Source organism: Tamandua tetradactyla, chromosome 17 (assembly GCF_023851605.1).
Source record: "Tamandua tetradactyla isolate mTamTet1 chromosome 17, mTamTet1.pri, whole genome shotgun sequence".
NCBI classification, from domain to species: Eukaryota; Metazoa; Chordata; class Mammalia; order Pilosa; family Myrmecophagidae; genus Tamandua; species Tamandua tetradactyla.
Window position 1 is genome coordinate 9,836,615 of NC_135343.1, and position 22,960 is coordinate 9,859,574.

The following is a 22,960-nucleotide window of genomic DNA, read 5'->3' on the forward strand; positions in this document are numbered from 1 at the left end:
GAGAGGCTGGACCCTCTGGGTTGTAGGACTTATCTGACCCAGGAACCCTCCAGGAATTACATGTTCCAGAAAGGCAAACCTAGTGCACAAAACCTTTACAGAGTCTCAGTTCGAACCGTAGGTGTTCTTCAGCATCAACAAGAGTGGTGTTGATTGTGGTTTAGCAAACCATGGCAGTTACTATTATCTAACTAAAGCTTGCATAAGAATAGCCTCCAGAATAGCCTCTTGACTACATTTGATCTCTCTTGGCCACTGATACCTTATTTTATTATACTTCTTTTTGCCCTTTTGGTCAGGAGGTGTTGTCAATCCCATGATGCCAGGGCCAGACTCATCCCCAGGAGTTATGCCCCACGTTGTCAGGGAGAGGGACTTTCATCCCTGAATGGCTTGTACCATGTAGTGGGTAGGGCAATGATTTTCCCTGCAGAGCTGGGCCAGAGAGAGAGAGAGAGAGATGATGATGTCCAAGCAACAAAGAGGCTTCCTAGAAGCAACTCTTAGGCTTCCTAGAAGCAACTCTTAGGCTTCCTGGAAGCAACTCTTAGGACTTCTTATGGGTATTCTTAGCTTCTTCCCCACAGAAGTCAGTTTCATGAGGGCAAGCCTCAAAATCCAGGGCTTGACCTGTTTTTTTGGGAATCCCCAATGATTGAGAAGGTACATGGTTTTCCCGGATGGGAGAGTTTAATAGTTCCATGAATATATTTGGTTTTTCCCTTCTGGCCCTCAACGGACTCTACCAACACTTTTTAATTATCAGATGTATAATACCAGATATATCCTGGTATTATAAGTTTGCCTTTTACAAACGTAGTAAAATAGCGACTGTTCATATCTTTCAATTCAGTGTGTCTACTGAGCCCCTTCTGTTTTACCAGGGAGCAATAAAGGGCTGGAGATAGCAAACCGAATGAGGCACAGAACAGTCCCTGCCTCCTGAGGCTCACAGTAGAGTGAGGGGGCCGGGCCTTACATAAATCACTGGTATGGGCAGGCCACAACAAGCCCCCCAGTACAGACGGCAACAACGTGCAGTGGCAACTGGCTATGGACAGATGAATTGCAACTGGGAAAGTGCAGCTGGGAACTGCCCTTGAAGAAAGGATAGCATTTCCTCCAACACGTGGATGTTGGAGAGGATGGTTGTGCAATGACCCAGAAAGGGGTGAGGAAAGACTTCGTGTTATTATGGAGCCACCGTAGGTTTTCCACCATAGTAATAGAAGTAACGCCAGATGAAATTTGTTTTAAGTTTTGTTAAATTTCAACACAGAACCATTTCCCCATCTTCTAGATTTTGAGTTTGCCAGTAATGTTACCTGATCAATTTTTAAATATTAGGAGAAACACCAATTCTTTACTTACTAAATAATTATTGGTTTGGAGGTATGTGTTTCTCTGTTTACATCAGGCCATGTTTTTTTTTTTTTTTTTTTTAAAGAGATCATTTTATTATATTTTGTTTGTTTGTTTGTTTTTTACATGGGCTGGGGCCGGGAATCGAACCGGGGTCCTCCGGCATGGCAGGCAAGCACTCTTGCCCGCTGAGCCACCGCGGCCCGCCCCCAGGCCATGTTTTTAAAAGATGAAATTTGAATAACCTGATAGAATTAGAACTGGTATGTGTGGGCTCAGAGTTACAAATTTCTGGAAATTTGGAGACTGCAAGGTCAGGAAAATCCTTCTGTGAATAGGAATTAAACTTATCTGATAATAATGGTTTATATAAGAATCTTTCCATTGTGTCCTTTCTTGAAAAGATAAAACTTGGTAGCAAGTTAAAAACATATTACTTGAAATATTTTATGCCTAAAATTTTCCATTGGGGGATTTTTTTTTTTTTTAATTATACTCATAACAGGCTTTATGGTTTAAGTATCTTGAAAGTTCAGCAGTTCTAGGAGATAATTGCAGTGTGGCATTATTTTACTGAGGTCAGTGACTGTGTTTTACATGCCAGCTGCTTCACTGTCGAGGTGTCCATTCCTGCTGCACTCCCCACCGGACACCCTCAGTGAGGAAAGCCAGGCCCTGGCTGGAGAGGATGGGCAGAGCCCAGCTCACAGCCCACTCCACCGGCCCATGGAGGTTATTCTCTCTCAAGCCTATTTAGAATGACAGTTTGAGTTGAACTCTCCTGCTGAAATTGGAGACACAAACAAAACATTTCTTGAAACTAAGATGTACAGTAGAGTGGGTCAAGCCTTTAGTACACACAGCCAGACCTGAGTTTAAATCCTAACTCTGTCACTAATTACACATACGACTTTAAACAAGATTGTGTTTTTTTTTTTCTTTTGCACAGTAGGCACGAAGGATGAAAGGGCTCTGCCGCACTCTCCTGGGAAATGGGAGGTAAAAGTAGACAAGTTAACCTCACTGAACTCAATTTGCTCATCTGCAAAATGGGAGTAATATTTGTTGTTGCTGTATGAAATTGCAAGTGTTTGACTGTTTTAACCTACGAAAGAGCAATTTTATTTGGTTCAATCAAATCCTTGCCTTACAAGGTGATTTATATAAAGCACCAGGTCAGTGTCTGGTGAGCACTCAACAAGTTAGAGATCTTAGGCCTGCCACGAGCCCCTCCACTGGTCATCCCAGGGCGTTGGGATGGTGATTTAGGAATCTCTGGCCAAATCATCCTATGATAGCGTAGAATTAGGAAACAGGGCAGGCTCACACCCAGACCTCTTGGTTCACGTCTGCCATTGCCTGCTAGCTGGATGACCTGGAGTGAGTGGTGTATTGTTTCAGAGCCTCAGTTGGCTCATCATTCAGTGAGAGTAAGGAGCCCTTCAAGAGTGCTGAGACGCCGGTGAGATAATGTCTGTGAAGCTTCTAGCAAAGTGTCTGGGCGCCTAATGGGTACTCAATAAATGTTGATTTCCCTTCCCCATCAGTTTAAGCTTGGGGCCTTTCAGGCACAGTTAAGAAGAACCATTATGTTAATCCACGATTCCTATTCCTATTTCCTAACATCTCTTCTAGGAAACTTTTCTTCACATATCATTTATATAAATCATATTTTCCAGATCAAGAAGAAACCTTCAAGGTCATTTTTTTCAAGCCCTTTTTTTTATGGAAGAGATTGATGTGTGAAGTCACCCAGTGAGCTAGGGACAGATGTGGCCCCCAGTTCAGAACTGACTCATGGACCAGAGCTCTAAGGAAACAAGTGGCTTCTAATTTATTTTAATTCTGCCAAGGAATCATAGAGAACCTTAAAGTATTTTTTATAAGTATTTGCACATCATGCCCCCAGGAGAGAGAGGCTGAACTTTTGAAGTTATTTTTAAATACTATTAGCAGATATTGCTCTATGACATTTACCAGAATGGTACATTAAGACAAAAATGTACTGAAGAAAAATGAAGAGGGGAAGACGAAAACATTGGGCACACATACATATACATTTAGGAAGAAAGAATATGGAGAACGTGGGTAAGGAGAAAAACATGTTTTTTCTCTCAAAAGCCACTTTTCCGTATAAAACAAAATTTTGGAATTATTAAATCCATGCTGTTATTCTATTTCATATACTCTGATGATTGATATAGCCATGTCCCTTCTTGGAAATCAGTTGTCTTTAAATATTGAAATGGGGCATGTAGCCTGGGATTGGAGTGATTACAAGCTTTGCAAACACTCTTTGTTCTAGGTCCTTTGGACCCCTCAGGTGCTGTCGAATGGTGTCCAGTTCTCCCGCGTCAGTCCAGATGGTGAGGAGGGCTACCCTGGAGAGTTGAAAGTCTGGGTGACGTACACACTGGATGGCGGGGAGCTCATGATCAACTACAGAGCCCAGTCCAGCCAGACCACACCAGTCAATCTGACCAACCATTCCTATTTCAACCTGGCAGGCCAGGTGAGCGAATTCGTCTCCTCTCCCCTACTGCAACCCAGGTGTTTTATGGCATTGACCTGGGGAATGGCTGGAAACACCAACCCGGTGTGGAATTACTTTGGTGATGGAGTTATCCCATGTGATGAATAGTGACCAGCAGAGCCTCTGGTTCATGTAGATGCTCAATAAAAGGAGGTTATGGAGAAGGATAAAATGAGTACATTACACTGCCAGGAGAACTGTCTGTTCTCCACATGCCTCATATAAGTAATTTGCTATTTCAAGAACACACTCTCATCTAGTTGTAATGTGTGCTTGCATTTGCTTTTCCTATTCCACTCCTATCCCACAAAATTACTTTCAATTAAGTGCTTTCTGTTCTTCGCCATTTGGAGAAGCACTTGGCCCAGTTCCTATCTTGTTGTCCCTTTAGATGCGCTGCCAGTAACTATACTATGCGTTCCCACTGTCCAGCCCCCTTCAGCTCCGTCCAGAGCTTCTGTGACCAGTCAAGACCTGCCTGCCCAGCACAGTGGAGAGAGCACTGGACTTGGATTGAGAAGACCTGGATTCTTTAGATTAATAGGCCTATTAGAAGCACTTCATCAAATTGTTGGTAAAGTTACTAAAAATCAACCCAGCACAGGGATAAACCCTAGTGAAAGGGCATTAAAAATGTCCGCACCTAAGAGTAATGTGGAGCCGCTAACAAGTTCCCTTAGGAACTTAGAGATGTACCCCTCTAACCCCCCTCGTTCCCTTTGAAGACAGGTTTTTAGCTTGTTGAGGAGGCTGTCAACTGTGTCAGAGTAAAAAGCTTAGCCAAACTCTGTAGATTATATCTATTACTGCTTATCTGAAGAACTTGGAACTGTTTCCTCCACTTGAATCATCTTCGGGTGATTTCCTACCGCAAGGGGCTGTACCAGAAGACCACCAGTCATAGCTTGCCTTTTTACACTCTTTTAGCAGTTTGCTACTTATCTGTTGATTTGTTTTTAGGTTCTTCTCCCATAATATTAGTTACTTGGTTCTCTTTTCCTTAACTTTTTATTTTGATAATTTCAAATTTACAGGGCAGTTGCAAAAATAATACAACCAAGACAGAGAACTCCAATATATGCCCTACTCAGATACCCAGATTTACCAACTTTTAACATTTTCTTTTCTTTTTCCAAGATGGTCTTGGCTATCCAGGATCCCTTGCCCTTCCATATGAATTTGATAATTTCTCTGCATTTCTACAAAGATGGATGTTGTAATTTTTATTGGGATTGCATTGAATCTCTAAATTGCTTTGGATATTTTTGACGTCTTAATAATATTAAGTCTTCCACCCAAGAGCATGGAATATCTTTTCACTTATTTAGGTCCTCTTTAATTTATTTCATTAATGATTTGTAGTTTTCCATGTAGAAGTCCTTTACATCCTTGATTAAACTTATATCTAAATATTCTTTTAGTTACTATTAAAAATAGAATTTTTTCTTGATTTCCTTTTCAGATTCTTCATTGTTGTCATATAAAAACACCACTGATTTTTGTGTTTACTTGTACCTCACTACTTTGCTGAGTTCATTAGAACGTGTGGCTTTCTTATAGATTCATTGGATTTTCTGTATATAGCACCGTATCACCTGAGAATATAGTTTACTTCTTCCTTTCCAGTTTATTGTCTAACTGTTCTGGCTAGAACTTCCAGCACAATGTTGAAAAACTATGATAATAGTGGGCACCCTTGTCTTGTTCTTGATCTTGGGGGGAAAGCTTTCAGCCTTCACTATGAACATGGTGTTAGCTTTGGGTTTTTCATATTTGCCCTTTATCATTTTGAGGAGTTCCCTTCTGTTCCTAGTTTTATGTATGTTTTATCAAGAACGGGTGCTAGATTTTATCAGATCTTTTTTCTGTGTGGACATGATCCTGCAGTTTTTTTTTCCCCTTCATTCTGTTAATATGGTAATTATATTAATTGACTTGGTTATGTTGAAATATCCTTGCATTCCTGGGTTAAATCCCACATGATTGTGGTGAATAATCCTTTTAATGTGCTATTAGATTTGGTTTGCTAGTATTTTGTTGAGGATTTTTGCATTATATTCATTAGTGATATTGGGTTGTCATTTTCTTTTCTTGTGTTTTTTGTTTTTAATCTGGCTTTGGCATTAGGGTGATGCTGGCCTCATAGAATAAGTTAGGAAGTATTTCCTCCTCTTCAATTTTTTAGAAGAGTTTGAGCAGGATTCGTGTTAACTGTTCCTTGAATGTTTAGTGAAATTCACAGTGAAGCCATCTGATCCTGGGCTTTTCTTTTTTGGGGGGTTTTTCATTATTGTTTCATTTAACTGGTTCTTAGAAGTTCTTCCTTTAAAAAGAAAAAGTCTTCAGAGACTTTCACTGTCCTTCTTGAGGTCTTAAAAACAAGACAATAAACCATACAAAACAAATTCTCAGCTATAAGACATTGCAAAAGACATCTGCATCAAGATCCCATGTTTTAAAATAAGTTCAGAATGAAATTTGACAGAAATCGAACAAAATATTAATAGTGTTATATAGGTAGTAGATTATGGTGATTTTGCACTCCTTACCTGTATTTTTCTATAATTAAGATATCCTATTTTATAATAGGGGAGAGCTAAAAGAATAAATTCAAAAGTTTTTCATGAAGTATTACATCTGCCAGTATTTTTGATGAAGGAGACAATATGCGAGTGTGAGGGTCACCTTCACCTTCTCCATTCACCTCCCAGGAGGATCCTCATGACCAGGATTTTCCTTCTTTCCATCCATCAGGGACTTGGAATGACAGGAATTTCTGAATACTTGCAGAGATTGAATAGTGTCCTAGATCAGAGACCCGCCCAGAACAATGCTCCATGAAATGTGCCTTCCTTGTACTATCTTGGATGACTGCAGCTAGAATGCACAGCCACTAGCTTTCAGGGTCGGGGGTGTGTGAGGACCACCAGGCCTTTAGAGCATTCAGGTAGGAGTGAATAGTCACCAGACCCCAGGCCAAGACCTCTACATCTGCAGAACATCTCTTGCCCCTGGAAGCATTATCATCTGTCTAAAACCCTCCCTAGAGAGCTAGCTCAAAATATGATAAAGTGGCCAGCTCATCTAAAATATTTTTGTTTTTTACTTTTTAAATTTAATAGGTGGTATTTTTGTTGTACTTGGGGCCTGAGCACTAACAACTCATCATTTCTGAGTTGAGTGTTGCAGGTGTGTGGGGAAGGGAGTTTCTTTGTGTTTTTCAAACAATGGAAAAGATGTGTAGCTTATAGGTTGCGTTTGGGTTTTTTTATTTGTTTTGTTTTGCATTTGGGGGTTGTTCTTTCCTGTACCTAAAATAAAACTGGGAGAACACGCTTTTAAATTGAAACTAGAGAGCTATGAAAGCAGACCTTGGAGAATTTGAGATGAAAAGCAGTAGCTGTGGTTCAGATATGACTGGGTAACCATGTCATCAAGGGCCAGCTTTTTCCATCTTTCCATTTGGCTTCCTGTGTGTTTTGGCTTCAGACTTGACCTGTTATAGTCAAAAGATGGCTGGCACAGCTCCAGGAATCACCTCCTCATGTGGTCACATCCAGAGACAAAAAAAGGACCTATTCCTTTCTGCATTTCTCTAATGTTCCTTTTTTAAGAAAAGCAAAACCTTTCCTAGAAGCAGCCCAGCAGACTTTTCCTTACATTTCCTTGGCCACAAGTATGTTCCTTGTCCTATTGAATGCAGTCACAAGCAAGGGAAATAGACCACCGTGACTGATGTAGACCAATGGAAATTCATCCTCTGGAGCTTAGGAGTCCCCTTTCCTGAATGTATGACCTAGCATGAGATGAATAAACAAAGCAAGATTCTGCCAGGGGAAACAAAGTGTGCTGGTAAAGGCATAGCTATGGCTTTTGGGTAGTACATATTAATGTCTGTTAGGTCCTGCTGGAGCTGATAAGACCTGAATTAAGGCAATTGTAGTGCCAGTTCACAAAAAGGTCTTTAAAGCCCCCTTGTAAACCATAATGGGCTTATTGATATTACAGAAGTAGTAATAGTCAAGCAAAGTCAACCAAAACAAACACTGAACTCAGAGATAAACCTCCAGATCTCTTTGCCAAGTTTTCATCAATCTTGAATGGAAATTAATCCAACAGTAATATTCCACCAGAGTAGATCATTGTATTTTTCCAGGCCAGCGGAGTCCGACAATGAAGCTCCTGTCCCTTTAATGAAGGCATGTTAGTGGTGCTTAGTGACCCGATGGCCAGTAAGATAATTGGTGTCCGGTACACATTCCTTCCCTTCTCCAGCTTCTTCCTAACACCTCAGACTCATCAACTTATTTAGCCTGTGATTTTCAAGTTGAATCATATCTTCCAGCCCAAGTACTAAAATAGAAAACAGAAAACAAAGGAATTTCCCAAGCAGCTCTATTCATAATAATAAAAAACAGGAAACAACCCAAAAAGTCTATCAACAGGAAATGGGTAAAGAAATTGTGGTATATTCATACAATAAAACACTATTCATCAATAGAAAATAACAGGTTACTGATACATGCAACAACGTGGATGAATCTCAAAAGCATTATTTTGTGTGAAAGAAGCAAGGACCCAAGAATATTATGATTCCATTTACATGTAGTTTTAGAATAGGCAAAACTAATATATAGGAATAGAAATCAGAGCAGTGGATGTCTTTAGTGGAGACTGGGGGATTGGCTGGAAAGGAGCTTGAGGGAAATTGTGTGGTGATGGAAATGTTTTTTTTGGAGGGGGGGAGTGGGGGAGCATGGTTCGGGAATCAAACGCAGGTCTCCTGCATGGAAAGCAAGCATTCTGCCACTGAACCACCCATGCACCCCAGAGAATGTTCTATAGTTTGATTGGGTTGTCTATATTTGTCAAAGCTCAGTAGTATACTCTGCAAATCTGTCTTTTATTCATCGTAAATTGTACCTTATATATATTTATTATACATAAATTTATTTAAAAAGAAAGAAGGCACCTGACTAAACAGTTTGAAGACCTGGAGAAATGTTGGGTCAGGAGGCCAGAGAAACACTTGATCATCTTCAGGCCTCAGCCCCACTTACTCAACCTTAGCAGGGTCACAAGCTCCTTGGGATTAAGGTTTCTAATGAAATGATAACATATCAGGCTACTGATGTGGAATGAGATTGATTCTAAGAAAAGACATGTATGTCTGCAAAGTCTTCTTTGTGTCTGTAAAGTTGCTCTGGTCAGTCGGGACTCTCCTTTTTGGGACTCTTCAGCTCTCTACAAGGGCCGTAAGGGCATCTACTTCCACCAAGCCTGCGTACCCCCTCATGCCCTCTCTGGGCTGACCAAAAATCTCCACATTTTGCTTGAAGTATAACAAATAGAGCCAGGAAAATAGTCCCAACTCCCCTCATTCCCAGAGGCCTCCTGGAGCCAGCACTACCCCTGAAGGAAAAGAGGGACAGGAGAAGGGAGAGCCTCTCATCTAGGGCTGCTCTAAGAGCCATGCAGACCTCCTCCATTTTGGATCTGCCTCCCCAGGTTGAAATATAACAGCAGGCGGTTAGAGTAGAAAATGCAGGTGGAGGAAAAGCCTGTGCCCTGGTTTCCTTCCCCAACCCCTGCCTAGCATGCACCTGCCAGAGAACCCCAAGAGAAGCAGGATTCCACCAGCATTGTTCTCCAGAAATGGAGCCACTTAGTGCTGAAATTAAATGAATCTCTGTGATGTTTAGACATAGATTTTTATGGTCCCTAAATTCTTGGCTTTTCTCCTCAGGATGAGTCTATTTGGATAGCATGGGCCTGAGTCTAGAATCTGTCTCCAGCTAACCTACAACCCTCTACTTCTCTCTGCTTACTTCTCAGGAACCTGGCAGAGGCGTCAGTTTGGTTCAGCTCAGGGTTTCAACCTTGGCACTCTTGCCACTTGAGACTGAATAATTCTTTGTTATGGCGACCTGCCCTGTGAACTGTAGGACGTTTAGCAGTTTAGAAGCATCTGTGGGCTCTACCTACTGGATGCCAGTAGAACCTGTCCCCTGCCCCTGTCAGTTGTGAACAAAAACATTGCCAAATGTCTCCTTTATGGGAGGAGGTAGGGAATGTCCCCCATTTGAGAACCACTGTTGGGGGTCATTCTTGAGTATTCATGAAGCAAAACCTCTTACCGAGGTCTCCTTCCACATCTTCTACCATGAAGCTTTGAAATAAACTCCTATTATATATATATATATATATATGTAAAGATATATGTAAATATATATGTAATACATATATATATATGTAAAAAATATTTTTATATTAGAGATGTACACAGCAAGAATGTTCCAGTTTGCCAACAGCACAACATGCCCTCACTGAACGGTTTCTCACCAGAACCCTGGAAGACTTGGGGGCATCATTAGCCCCATTTTGCACTAAAAGAAATGAAATACTAGAAGGTTTAGGGATTTCCCTGGGGCTGCTCAGCGGGAGCCGGTACTGGACACCAGGGCTTCTGAGCACGGACCTGCACTTTTTATACTATGTGGACAGGCTGCATGTTTATGGAGCAGGTGGGCAAACTCTCAAAAGCGGGGATCCCAGTCCTGACTCCGTGGATGCTGTCATGGGGCAGCAGTGAGTGCCCTAGGTGGGAGCTGGTGACAGATGCACTGCCTCCAACGAGCCTGGCCGCTGTGCCTCAGCTGTGCAGGGTCTGTAGGTTACAAGCACTGACCCTGCTCTTCTAGTTGCTGGCATGGGGGGTGGATTAAAGACACCAATATGCCAAGGTCCAAAAAGCTTTTAGACCACTGTGATCTCTCTGACTTTTCATCTCCACAATTTTATTTAAAAATGAAAGTGCATGGTAGGGGTCATATCTGAAAGCTTGTTCTAAATTTATCAGTTGCTATTTTGAGAACCTGTCAACTTACACTTAAGTGAACACATTTAGTCATTATTATAGGTCAAATGGAATTTTCAAAAAGTTTTTCTCAGTACCTGAAAATGTTCTGCAAGAGAAGTTATAAAGCAAATATATAAAATAAGACTAGGCAATAAATCATCTTTTCTTTCTCTGCCTCTTCTCTCCCAGGGTTCTCCGAATATATATGACCATGAAGTCACTATAGAAGCTGATACATTTTTGCCTGTGGATGAAACCCTAATTCCTACAGGTTGGCAAATTTAAACTTCTTATGGACATGGAAATCTGGAGTATGATTTGAGGAGCACTTAAAACTTCATGTATATAAAATTATCTCTCTGGTTGGCCTACCAAAATGTCTACACTTACCATTATTAGTCATTTATTTTGGTTGAGGTTGGTTGACAACATAATTTAACATGCAAGCAAGGACACTTTTGAGAGTAAAAGGGGATCCTCTTAATAATTAAGCCAGGTCAGCAGGCATAAAACCAGGACAGTCCCAAGCAAACTGGGTCATACAGTCACCCTAGCTGAGGCACTAGACTCCAAAAGTTCTCTGTTAAAATATAAATTTGTTATTTCTTAGCAGCTTAGCAAAAATTATTTATCTAACCATTACCTTAGAAATGCAGAATGCTGATAGAACATGGTGTGTTTTTCATAGAAGGGAGGGTAAAATGAGTGTGACCTGAGAAAGGCAGATGCAGGTAAGTCACCTGTGAGTCACAGGTGTGGTGGGAATAGGGAGAGCAGAGTATCAAAGAGAAGGTGAGGGGCTGCCAGAGTCCCACCTGGCATGGTGTGTGTTCTAGATTAACTAGATTGATTTGAGATGATTTTGGTTATTACTATTTGAGATCAAAAGAACCTTGTTTCAAACAAGCAAATCTATGGAGACAGAAAGTAGAAGAGTGGTTGCCAGGTGCTGGGCTGGATGGCTGATGGTAAGGGGGCTGGCAGGTGGGGGTGTACCTATAAGAGTTCCTACAAAACTACACACTCTGAGTGGGCAACAGTGGCTCAGTGGCAGAATTTTCGCCTGCCATACCGGAGACCTGGGTTTGATTTCCAGTGCCTGCCCATGCAAAAAAACAAACAAACTGTGCATTCATTCCCAAGATACTGTGAACCAAGGTCTTTCCTATCATTTGTGGCAGCTTATGGAAATTAATCTGAATTAACTATCCCAAAAGCAGTAGATAAATGTTTTTATTGAGATTTCGTTGAAATCAGAGATCAGGTGAAGGCAGAAGGCATAGTCAACGAGAACTAAAGTAAACAAAAGTAGGGGATGATGGGAAGGAAGAAGAGGAGAAATCTTGGAAGGCATAAACACTCCTCCTTTTTGGGGAGATCCCCTGCCCTCTACTCCCCCTTGACCAGCTGAGGTTTCCTTTAACAAGGCCCTGTCTGTTTCTGATGATGGCCTTTTGGAGCTGTTAGGTCATAGCTCCTTTGAGAGGAGCTCCAACCATCCTCTCCAGCCTCGGCTTGGAAGGTCACCCCTCTGCAAGCCCTCTCTCCTATGGCAGCTGTGTGTGGAAGGTCCTATAAGGTCTTTTTCCTTTTGTTCCCACCCCATGTAAGAGTGCTACTATTTTAGTTGTTGCTCCTGCTCCATTAAAGTGCTTAATATGGTGGAAAACGAGAAATTGAAAGCCAAGGCAGCATCTTACCAGGACATGTTGACTTCACGTCCCCTATGGTATGATGCACCGAGAAAGCACAGAACTTGCCTGATATTTGGTAAAAGAAAAATGCATAACCTCAAGCCACTTGGGAGAAGACAGCCCAGTCCATTCAGGAGGAAAAAAAAAAAAAAACAACTGAGGGACATGTTACAAAGAAACCGACCAGGATTCTTCAAAATATGAAAGTCATGAAAGAGTAAGGAACTGTCATAGAGGAGACTCAGGTGACATGACAACTAAATGCAATGGGGAACCCTGGATTGCAACCCAAACCAGAGAAAGGGCACTGGTGGGAAGAGTCTGTAGTTTATAGTATTGTACCAATATTAACTTCTTAGCTTTACTAATTGTACCATGGGGAAGCTGGGTGAAGTGTATACAGAGATAAACTATTTGTGCAACTTTTCTGTAAGTCTAAAATTATTTTTAAATTTAAAAATTAAAATTAAAAAAAGCCAAGAACTCCAAGTGACATACTAGATATATGCCTTATATTAGTTAAGGGCTTTTGTTTATTTTGTTACCTTTAACATTACAGGGAAGTGTTTATGTCTGTTAGTTAGAAATGTTTACATAGAATGAGAGCCTGCATACTAAACAGCAACTTTAGTAAGCAGCAGAAATTAGAAACTCCCATAGCTACAGTGACTACAAACTAATTGGAATAAAAATGAGAAATGGAGATAAATGGACTAAATTTTTTTGGCATCACAGCTTTTAATGTTTTCCTGGCTTCAGGGCTGGGTTTAAAAGCTTTAATGTTTGTCTTGGTAGCGCATGTCACCTTCTGATATTTACGCGGCTCAAAAGATGGGCCTGAATAAGTTGGCCCATCTTTTCCTGGATGTAGAATTATTGCATTAGAGTGATATGCTGTGAATAGCAAGGGAAAAATAGGAGCCGCTGCTGTTTCGTGAGTGATAAGAAAATGAACTAAGTAGCTTATAAGTGGAAGTTATGAAATCAGTGTGTGTTTATTTATGTATATTTATAAAATCTCCTTATGCTATCCTATTAAGTTTTGATCCAGTGAAAATCACAAAAATGCATAATTTATGCCATGTAAAGGTGATTTGTCGTGATCATAAGAGATAATTGTAGCACTGCACAGCAGAGTTTTACCTGCAGTCCAGTGGACTGCACAAAATTCATTCTTATTTCAGTTCTGAACCATAAATGATTTGTGATCAAATTCGGTACTTTATACTAATTTTGAACAACTATTAAGTTGTTGGACCCTTGGAGTCAAGAGCCTGGCCTAGTCCTAGCTTGGCTATTAACTAGCTAAAGAAACTTCAGTGTTTGTGCAATGTGTTTGCATTTAACCTCTTTAGACTCCCATTTCCTCTTCTGCAAATATGAGGGATACTGAACTAAATCAGATTTTATAGATCAGTAAATTTTCCATTAAAATGGTTGATGTGGGTTGCTCACCTTTTCATTTTTCTGATTTAGAAAGCTATCATAAGTACCAGGCTGCCAGAACTAATTGGGATGTATGTATGTTATATTTCAATGAAAAGGTTTTTAAAAACTAATTGGGATAATAAGTACATGGAACCTTGAGTAGGGCATGAGATTTTGTAGATTTGTCCAGAGTGGTGCCCCAATAAATCCCAAGGTGATTTGAACAGTGAATAAAAAAGTATTTGTAAAGTCCCCTTGGAGGAATGGCGAGAAGGGGGGAAAATTCAACTTCCCCATGTGGAGAATTCCTGATATTCTCACAAGCAGTGGAGACAACCAAAGCAATAGGCCGAGCCTTCAATCTTGGGGTTTGTTCATATGAAACTTATCCCCGCAATGTAGGCTAAGCCTACTTAAAATTAGGCCTAAGAGTCACCCCCAGAGAACCTCTTGTTGCTCAGATGTGGCCTCTCTCTCTCAGCCAACACGACAAGCAAACTCACTGCCCTCCCCTTCTTTACATGGGACATAACTCCCAGGGGTGTAAACCTTCCTGGTAAAACTTCCTGGAAGTTCCTTTATGGAGGAACTTCCTCCATAAATGGGTGGCAACTGCTACTCTGCACATCAGTGATCTAAGAATTAATGTGTCTGGCCCACTTTCAGCCAAGAATGAAACTCTAGGAGCCCAGATTTCATCTGACTCTTGACACTGACCAAAAACCTATAAGCAAGTGGCTTAATTCTGAGACAGGTCCAAAGGGCCTACCCATCATTTGGTTAATCAGAAATACCTCTTTGTGCTATTTTGCTCTCCAGGAATTGGCAGTCTAATGGAGGATGCAGCCAGAATTTTATCCATTAGGCTGGAAAATGTCAGGATAGATATAAATAAGATAATTAGGAGACTCAACACAGAGGGGAAACACCTGACTGGGGTAGGGGGATGGGGCCCAGATGGAGAGGGTGAGAGTTAAATAAATCCTCGAAGGGCAAGTAGAGATTTTTCAGGCAGCAAGGAGGAGAAAAGTATTCTAGACAGAGGTAAACAGTGCTGTCAGGGAAACAACAGAAGTGCCCCAACCCTAGCCCCACCCCCCGGGGAGGGTACTGCACTTCTGAAGCATAGGGGCCATGTTTTTGGTGCAGAAGATGGATGGGCCTGGAGAGGCTGGCTGGGACACTGTCAGATCTGCACCAGGTGTGGTGTGGCTGCAACCTCTCTGTTGGCCCTGGATGACCCTAGTCTGGCCAGGAGTTAGGTCTGATCCATGCAAAGTAGTACTTGAGTCCAGACTCCAACTGAGAGGGACTGAACCACCAGGAAGAGGAGACCACTTTCCTGAGATAAGCAACTAGAGTCCATGAGGCCAGCCACACTCTGTTAGGACTACTGGGAATTGATATGCAGTATCTAGAGATTGCTGTTTTATATTGTTTGTTTCTATTTCAGAAAACAAACAATACACTTAGAACCACCAAAAATAGATATCTTCGGTGAGCTTAAATAAAGTGTCCAAATAATCGTTGTAAAGCCCGTGTTTGTGTAGTAAGTTTCATAAACCAGTTTAAAATGAAGGCAAACAAGGAAAAAATCTATGAATACAGATATCAAAGTTTCTTAACTTCTAAATATTAAACACAAACTTCATCACCATTTGATTACCTGTCAAAACTCAATGTTCTCAAAATATCAAGAGGAAAGTTGTTACAAATATCAATGTAGTAATGACTTATGTTATTGAATATTTTTGAGTTTTTTATTTCAGGAAAATATAAAGATACAAATGTTTTTACAGTTAACATATGAAAATCTTAACCACCAAAAATGGATATCTTACTTAGCTTATCTATAGGCATATTTAAATAAAATATATAAATAATCATTGTAGAACCTGTGTTTGTAGTGTGTTCCAGAAACCGATTTAAATTTAAAGCAAGCAAGGAAGAAATCTATAGATACAGGTATCAGAGTTTCTTAAATTATAAATATTAAACATTATCTTAAATACTATTCATTAGCTATCAAAACTATGTAAGTTCTCAAAATACCAAGTAGAAAGTTATTACAAATATCAACTTTGCTGTAGTAATGACCTATGTTACTAGGCATTTTTAAGTTTTTTATTTCGGGAATCTATTTAATCTAATATTACTTAGCTGTCTATAGTTTTTATTTGTCAGACTTATATATTCTTTTCCCTCTCTCATTCTTTATCCTTTAAATTACCCTTGCTAATACTCCTCAATTCTGTACCTTCCTTCAGCGCTCCCTCTCTGTCTTTTTTCAGTGCCAGAGCTTCCTTGAATATTTCTTGTAAGGCAGATGGGCAAATTCTCACAGCCGTTGTTTTTCTGTGAAGATTTTAATCTCTCCCTCAATTTTGCAGGACAACTTGGCAGGATAAAGAATTCTTGGCTGGAAGTCTTTTTTGTCCAGAATTTTAAATAAATCATACCACTGCCTTTTGCCTTCATGGTGCCTGTTGAGTAGTCTGAGCTCAATCTTATAGGTTTTCCCTTATAAGTAATAAATCTCTTTTCTCTTGCTGCTTTCACAATTTTTTGCTTCTCTTCAAGATTTGACATTCTGATAAGTCTGTGTTTTGGAGTAAGCCTATTTGGATTTATTCTATTTGGGATCCATTGGGCATGTTTGGTTTGGATGTTTATGTCTTTTATAAGGGTTGGGAAGTTTTCCCCCATTATATCTTCAACTCGCCATCCTATCCCTTTACTCTTCTCTTCTCCTTCTGGGACACCAATAATCCTTATACTTTCATGCTTCATGGTGTCTGTCATTTCCCTGAGATCAAGTTATATTCTTTCCATTTTTTCTTGCCATTTGTTCTTTTGAATGTTTATGTTCAATTGTCCTATCTTCTTTTTTTTTTTTTGAAATTTACACCATGAAATGGATGTTTTATAGCTACATCTGAGAGTGTGGATGAATCGTATATTTATAATATGGAGTGAGAAGTACAAATTTCAAAAAATTTTGCTCAAAACCCAGCAAAACTAAATAATAGTTTGCTTAGGGAGTTTTGTTTTGTTTTGTTTTTAATTGTCCTGTCTTCTAATTAACATATTCTTCTGCCTTTTGAAGTCTACTGTTATGAATCTCTAATATGTTTAACTTGATCTGCAGTATCTTTTCATCTCTGTGATAGCTGATTTTTTTTAATTTATCCTTTCAAATTCTTCTTTATGCTCCTCCAGTGTCTTCTTGATATCCTTTATGCCATTATGAACAGCCTTACTTAGTTGTTCCAAATTCTTTGTCCCCTCAGGTAGTTTAATTTGGTCTTTGGTTGGGCCATATCTGCCTGGATTTTTACATACTTTGTAATCTTCTGTTGTAGATGAGGCATTTAATGTCTTAGTAAGGTTGTTTTGCAGATTTATTTCTTTCCCTCATCTAAGATTTTGCATCTACTTGTACTAGCTTTGAAGATCCCCTTTTGGGTTTGGTTTGTCAGTCCTTTCCGTCAAAGTCCCTAATCTCAAAGGGGATTGCAATTCTACCTAGGGCTTTATGTGAGAGCTAGCAGATAGGCAATTTGTCAGACTGCACTTTCCGCTTCTCCCCAGCAAGGGCGCTCTTGAGTCTTCTTGTTGCCTAAGACCTCCTTTCCCCAACCACAGATGCAGTGTCCCAGCGCTCAGCTGCACGAGAGCTTCCTCAGCCTCACCTCTCAGTCTGCGCACACCTGCAGTCTCCATGTCCCCGGGGGAAAGGGGAGTGGAATCAGGGCCCTAACAAGTCTCTTTTGCTGGTTGGATGTCGGACCAGCATCACTCTATGTCTCCCTCTCCTCCCCATGGAAGGGCCCCCATTCCTTGCCAAAAAAACCAGGTGCCCACAGCAGCGTGTCACAGGGGTGGGGAGTAGGCACTATACCCTAAGTGGATTCTGTGCACAGGAAAGCACATGTGCTATCTTCCACGTTTGCCATAGGAACTCCCAGCTACGGAGCCTAAGGGAAAATCTTCCCAAGCCTGCTGTGGGGTAGGTGGAGTAGTGACGAGTACATTCACCCTGTTCTTTCCATCCTAATTTCCCCGGTTTTTCTCCAAGGTCCTCCCTGTGGAAGGTAGAGACCCTCTATAATCATTCACACCCTGGAACCACGGGCCTAGTCACCTTTCTATCTCATCTTTTATTGTTGCACGAAGCTGGGTGAACTTAGCCTCTCCTATTCTGCCATCTTGCCGGAAGTCTGTGGTTTTATTGAATTGAGAAAAAGGAAGATACTGGTTATCTGTGAGATAATTGAAAGTTTATGATAATAATAGTTCCTATATCAGAGAACACTTTATATATAATCTACTCAGCAACACTATAAAGCACATTCTGTAAAAATTTTCTTCTTTAACCAATGTGGAAACTGCAGCATAGGAATTTAAGTAACTTAGTGAGGGTCAGCCAGTTCACAGGAGTGGAAAGCTGGGATTTAAGCTTAGGTTATCAGGGGTTAGAATTCAGGCTCTTAACTAGACTGATACTGCCACAGATCTTATAGCTGATTATATGTTAAGAAGGGTTAATTTCTTGACTATACAGACAACATCATGGCATAGTCAAGAAATGGGATATAAAATTTTTAAAAAAAGGCTTGAGAGTTGTCAGTTCTCATTTCTTTTGCCATCTTTTGTACAAGTATCATCACAGTTTCTCTATTTTCCTGTTTTCCCCTCCAATTTATTCTGTATTTCTGTTAAGAAAACAGAAAACCAAGCTTGTCCAACTTGTATTTTTTAAAAAAGAAAAATAAGAAAGAGGTCTAAGGTCTTTCCTATAATTAAAGAGCATGAATTTAAGTATTTGGTCTTCTTAGCCTGACAAAGAAGAGATTATAGAAAAGGAACAACCCAAGACAGGCAAATTGAAGCTCAAAATGATTCTCTGTGGCTGCTCAGTAAATCTCGGAAGTCACTGCTTAGGTGCAACATAGTACATCCCTTGTCTTGTTGGTCTTAGGTTTTCTCATCTGCAAAATCTTGTTATGATCAAGCTGTGTTGAAAGTTTATTTTCTTTGAGTACGTTAGTTTGCTACCTTCTCTATTGACAATGAAAAGAAAATCACCTTGGGAAGATTTTCACAAACAAATTAAAAGAAAAACTGTACTACTGACTGGGGTAGATTTTATTTATCTAGAACATTCACTTATGGTGGGATGCTTCATTTACCCAGTGGGGTGCTGGTTAAGGAGTTCCTTCTTGACATTTGCTCTTTCCCTGGCTTTCCTTGGGACTGTGCCATGCAGAGTTGGGTAGTAGAAAACTATTCTACCAACAACCTTGGTTTCCTTGCGTATGAATGGCTTTTACTTCTAAATCAGTTCTTTTGCTTACGATCTGTCCTCTGCTTTCTATCCCAAATCATTTTATTTGTTTGTTTGCTTGTGTTTTAAATCTTTTTTTCTTGAGGTCATAAAAGTCTTCGTTAATCTTATTGGCGCTCCTGGAGAGAAAAATCTCCATTATAAGCATTTTACTGGAAAAGAAACCAAGCCCCAAGAACTCTTTAATTCTACCCAGTGCCATTAGAACAGATAGCAACTAAGCCATGTCTGAAAAAAGTGGCGCAAGCAGGAGAATTTGTGGGATTTGAGGGAAGCTCAGGGCAATGCTTTAACCGTAACGCCTTTTACCAGATCATCCACATTCTTTGAATTTTGGGTGGGTTTGTTCCAGATGCTTAATCTGACAAATCCCAATCTCTGTAGCTTCAGTCAGTCAACATTCTGTTGACTTTTAGCCAAGTCCCTCAGGGTTGCTTCTAATTTTGTATCTGTCTGTGATACGAAGATGTTTAATAGCCCCTTCCCTGCCTTTTGTGGCAATTCATTTATATTTGCGTTTGTTTCTCAACTACTTATTTTGTTTGCCCTTCGTAAAAGCTATAACCTGAGCTTTCTGGGGGAAAAGGTTGTGCCTCTAAACTTGGGGGCTGTCTCCATAATGGTTGCATACATTCAGCAAATACTTTTCCGGGAGATGGCAAAACCCATCATCATGAGAATGTAGCCCAGTAGCTTTAATACTGTGGTTCTGGCTTTAGGTAAAAGAGGAACCTTCCTAAGTGGGTGTTTATTTGCAGGGTGGGGCCAAGGGCTCCTGTCCTCTGTTTTGTTATTACTGGCTCACCAATCCGGTGTTGTCACATGGAGAGGAAAGGGATACCCTGGCATACAGTTACAGGGAACCAAAGCAAGCACAGTGCTATGAAATGCCTATGTATCTTAAACTCGCAGCCCCCATTTGGACCTTTATCCCAGGCAGAGCCTTAAAGAACCCCCTTTGCCTCCCAGCCTCTGAGAGCAGACAATTGTAGTGTCAGAGCTTACTTTTTCTTTGTAATTCTAGAAAAACAATCCATTGAGGTACTTAGCAAATGCCATGCCTTAGGTCTTTAGTGCTGGTGGAGCAGCATCTCTCCCTTAATGGGCCTCTTAGTTTCAGATCTGGGAGGGTTCTGGCTTTGTGAGGTGTAGGCCTCTGCAGGAAACCTTTGGCATCGATTTCCCTCCTACCTTTCTTCCTGTTGGCAGCTGCAGTGCTTTTAGTCAATAGAACAGTGGAAACAACATCCAGTAATTTATGGCTTCTTCATTTTCCTCCTTTCTCTGCTCCCCTGAATCTCAAAAGGCTGTCCTTTTCCCAAAGCCCAGTGGAGGTGTCAGAAGCCTTAAAATAGACTCATTCAAATAAAGTCACCCCGTCAGATGCAAGAAAGTCTTGCCCTCTTCTCAGCCCTGGACACTTTCTAACACAGGTAAACAATATCCCTTGTTTGTTGTTAGGTTGGAAAACTTTATCTCCAGTTTCTTTGCTTTTCTTCTGAAAATAAAACAAAACCTAAATTTTGTGAATAAAAAAATAGAATCCATCGCTTCGGAAGCCACTCCTCTGGATGAAGTTCCTGGCCCTTGAGAGCAGCAGTGGTGTTTAGAGTCCATAGCCCTTACTCACGGTGCCTCTTTCCTGTGCCGGGGCATCACCAACCGAAAGCTTCCCTCTGTAAGGCTGGAAACTCATTTTACTCGTAGACCAGACCAGGCACGAAATTTGCAGCTAAGCTCTCAGGGTGGATTTGCATGTCAGCAGTCAGGTTAGCTTTGCTTCTTCAGAGCAACTGCTCTTCATAACTTAAAATAGCAGGCATGCAACTAGGTGAATGAACCTTGAGAACAGTACATTGAATAAAATGTCAGAAACAAAAAGACAGATATTATCATGCCTCACTCATATGGACTAATAGTATCCAACATGGAAAATTGAAATCGAGAGTGAAGGTTATCAGGTTAAGTCCTATTGTAAAGATTCCTAGATTGTAAGCTTTTACAGCAGCCCCATCTATTCCTGAGTTGTAACTATTATTTCTAAATTCTGAGATGCTGAGCTATTTGTGCCTAACCTGGTCGTTCCCTAGAACTTTGGGTATCTGTGTGACACCTGAGACTCAGAGCTAGAGTTCTGCAGCTGCTGAAGTCAGCATTACCCCACAACAGCAACTGCTAAAAAAAAGTTGCAAAAGTGACCAGACTTCAGCTAGAGTTATGAATATACTTAATCTGGATAAGAACTAAGGTAAAGCAGAATTCAGGGCAAAAGATTATATGGTCCATATTTTAAAACTTCAACTTCTGTGTGAGACCACAGGAAAAGACATTTATTAGGTGCAAAATTTATAGTTTTGATAGCACAATATCTAATTTAACTTGTATGGTCAGTTTATTCAAACACAATAATTACATGGACTCTTGAATAGGGAATGAGATCTGGTTGACTTGTACAGGTCAGTGTGATGCCCCAATACATCCCAGAGTAATTTGGGCAGAGAATAAAAAAGTATTTGCAAAGCCCCCCGGAGGGACTGGGGAGAAAGGAGAAAATATTAAACACTCCACCTGGGGAATGCCTGGAATTCTTGCAAGCATTGGGGATAACCAATTTAGTATGCCAAGTCCTCCATCTTGGGGCTCGCCCCTATGAAACTTATTCCTGCAAAGGACAGGCTAAGCCTACTTATAATTATGCCCAAGAGTCACCCCCAGAGAACCTCTTTTGTTGCTCAGATGTTGCCTCTCTCTCTAAGCCAACTCAGCAGGTAAACTCACTGCCCTCCCCCCTATGTGGGACATGATTCCTGGAGATGAGCCAGGACCCAACATCATGGGACTGAGAAAGCTTTCTTGACCAAAAGGGGAAAGAATGAAATGAGACAAAGTTTCAGTGGCTGAGAGATTTCAAATAGAGTTGAGAGGTTATCCTGGAGTTTATTCTTATGCATTATATAGATATCCCTTTTTAGTTTATGGTGCATTGGAGTGGCTGGAGGGAAGTACCTGAAACTGTTGAAATGTGTTCAGTAGCATTGATTCTTGAAGACGATTGTATAACTATGTAGCTTTTACAGTGTGACCTGTGATTGTGAAAACATTGTGGCTGATGCTCCCTTTATCCATACTGTGGGCAGATGAGTAAAAAGTAAGGACAAAAAAAAAAAAAAAAGAAAGAAAGAATAGTTGTGGGAGTGGATGAAGGGTAAAAAAATTGGGTAGATTGCAATACTAGTGGTCAGTGTGAGGGAGGGATAAGGGGTATGGAATGTATAGGTGTTTTCTTTTTTCTCCTTATTTTTCCGCTTATTTTTCTGGAGTGATGCAAATGTTCTAAAAATGATCACGGTGATGAATACACAAGTATGTGATGATATTGTGAGCCATCGATTGTATACTATGAATGGACTATATCATGCGTGAAGATATCTCAATAAAGATATATTTTTTTAACTGAAAAAAATCACAATAACCCTAAAGTCACCTTTCAAGAAAGAAAAAAAAAAAAAGCAGCCCATGAAGCATTTGCTACTACTTAGAAGGAAATCACTGTCTATGTTAGGCATCTTTAGGTGCTCTTAAGTATGTGTGTTTTTTCAGGGCTATCCCTTCAGTTTGCAGTAGTGGGCCTGCTGGGAGCTGTTGACCAGAAAGGACAGGTATGTAACAGGTCCAGAGAGAAAGGACTCTGCTGCTCTGATCCCCGAAAGCTTTGAGACCTGAGTCTAGTTCACTAC

General features: G+C 40.5%; 1 protein-coding gene across 1 annotated transcript in view; it reads left to right on the top strand.

The window, feature by feature from the left end:
• Positions 1-22,960, top strand: part of GALM (galactose mutarotase) — a 70,258-nt gene that overhangs the window by 20,429 nt on the left and 26,869 nt on the right. Inside the window, exons 3-4 of the mRNA XM_077134028.1 lie at positions 3,668-3,874; positions 10,944-11,025. Coding sequence (XP_076990143.1) covers positions 3,668-3,874; positions 10,944-11,025 — 289 coding nt within the window. The remainder of the gene's footprint in view (positions 1-3,667; positions 3,875-10,943; positions 11,026-22,960) is intronic.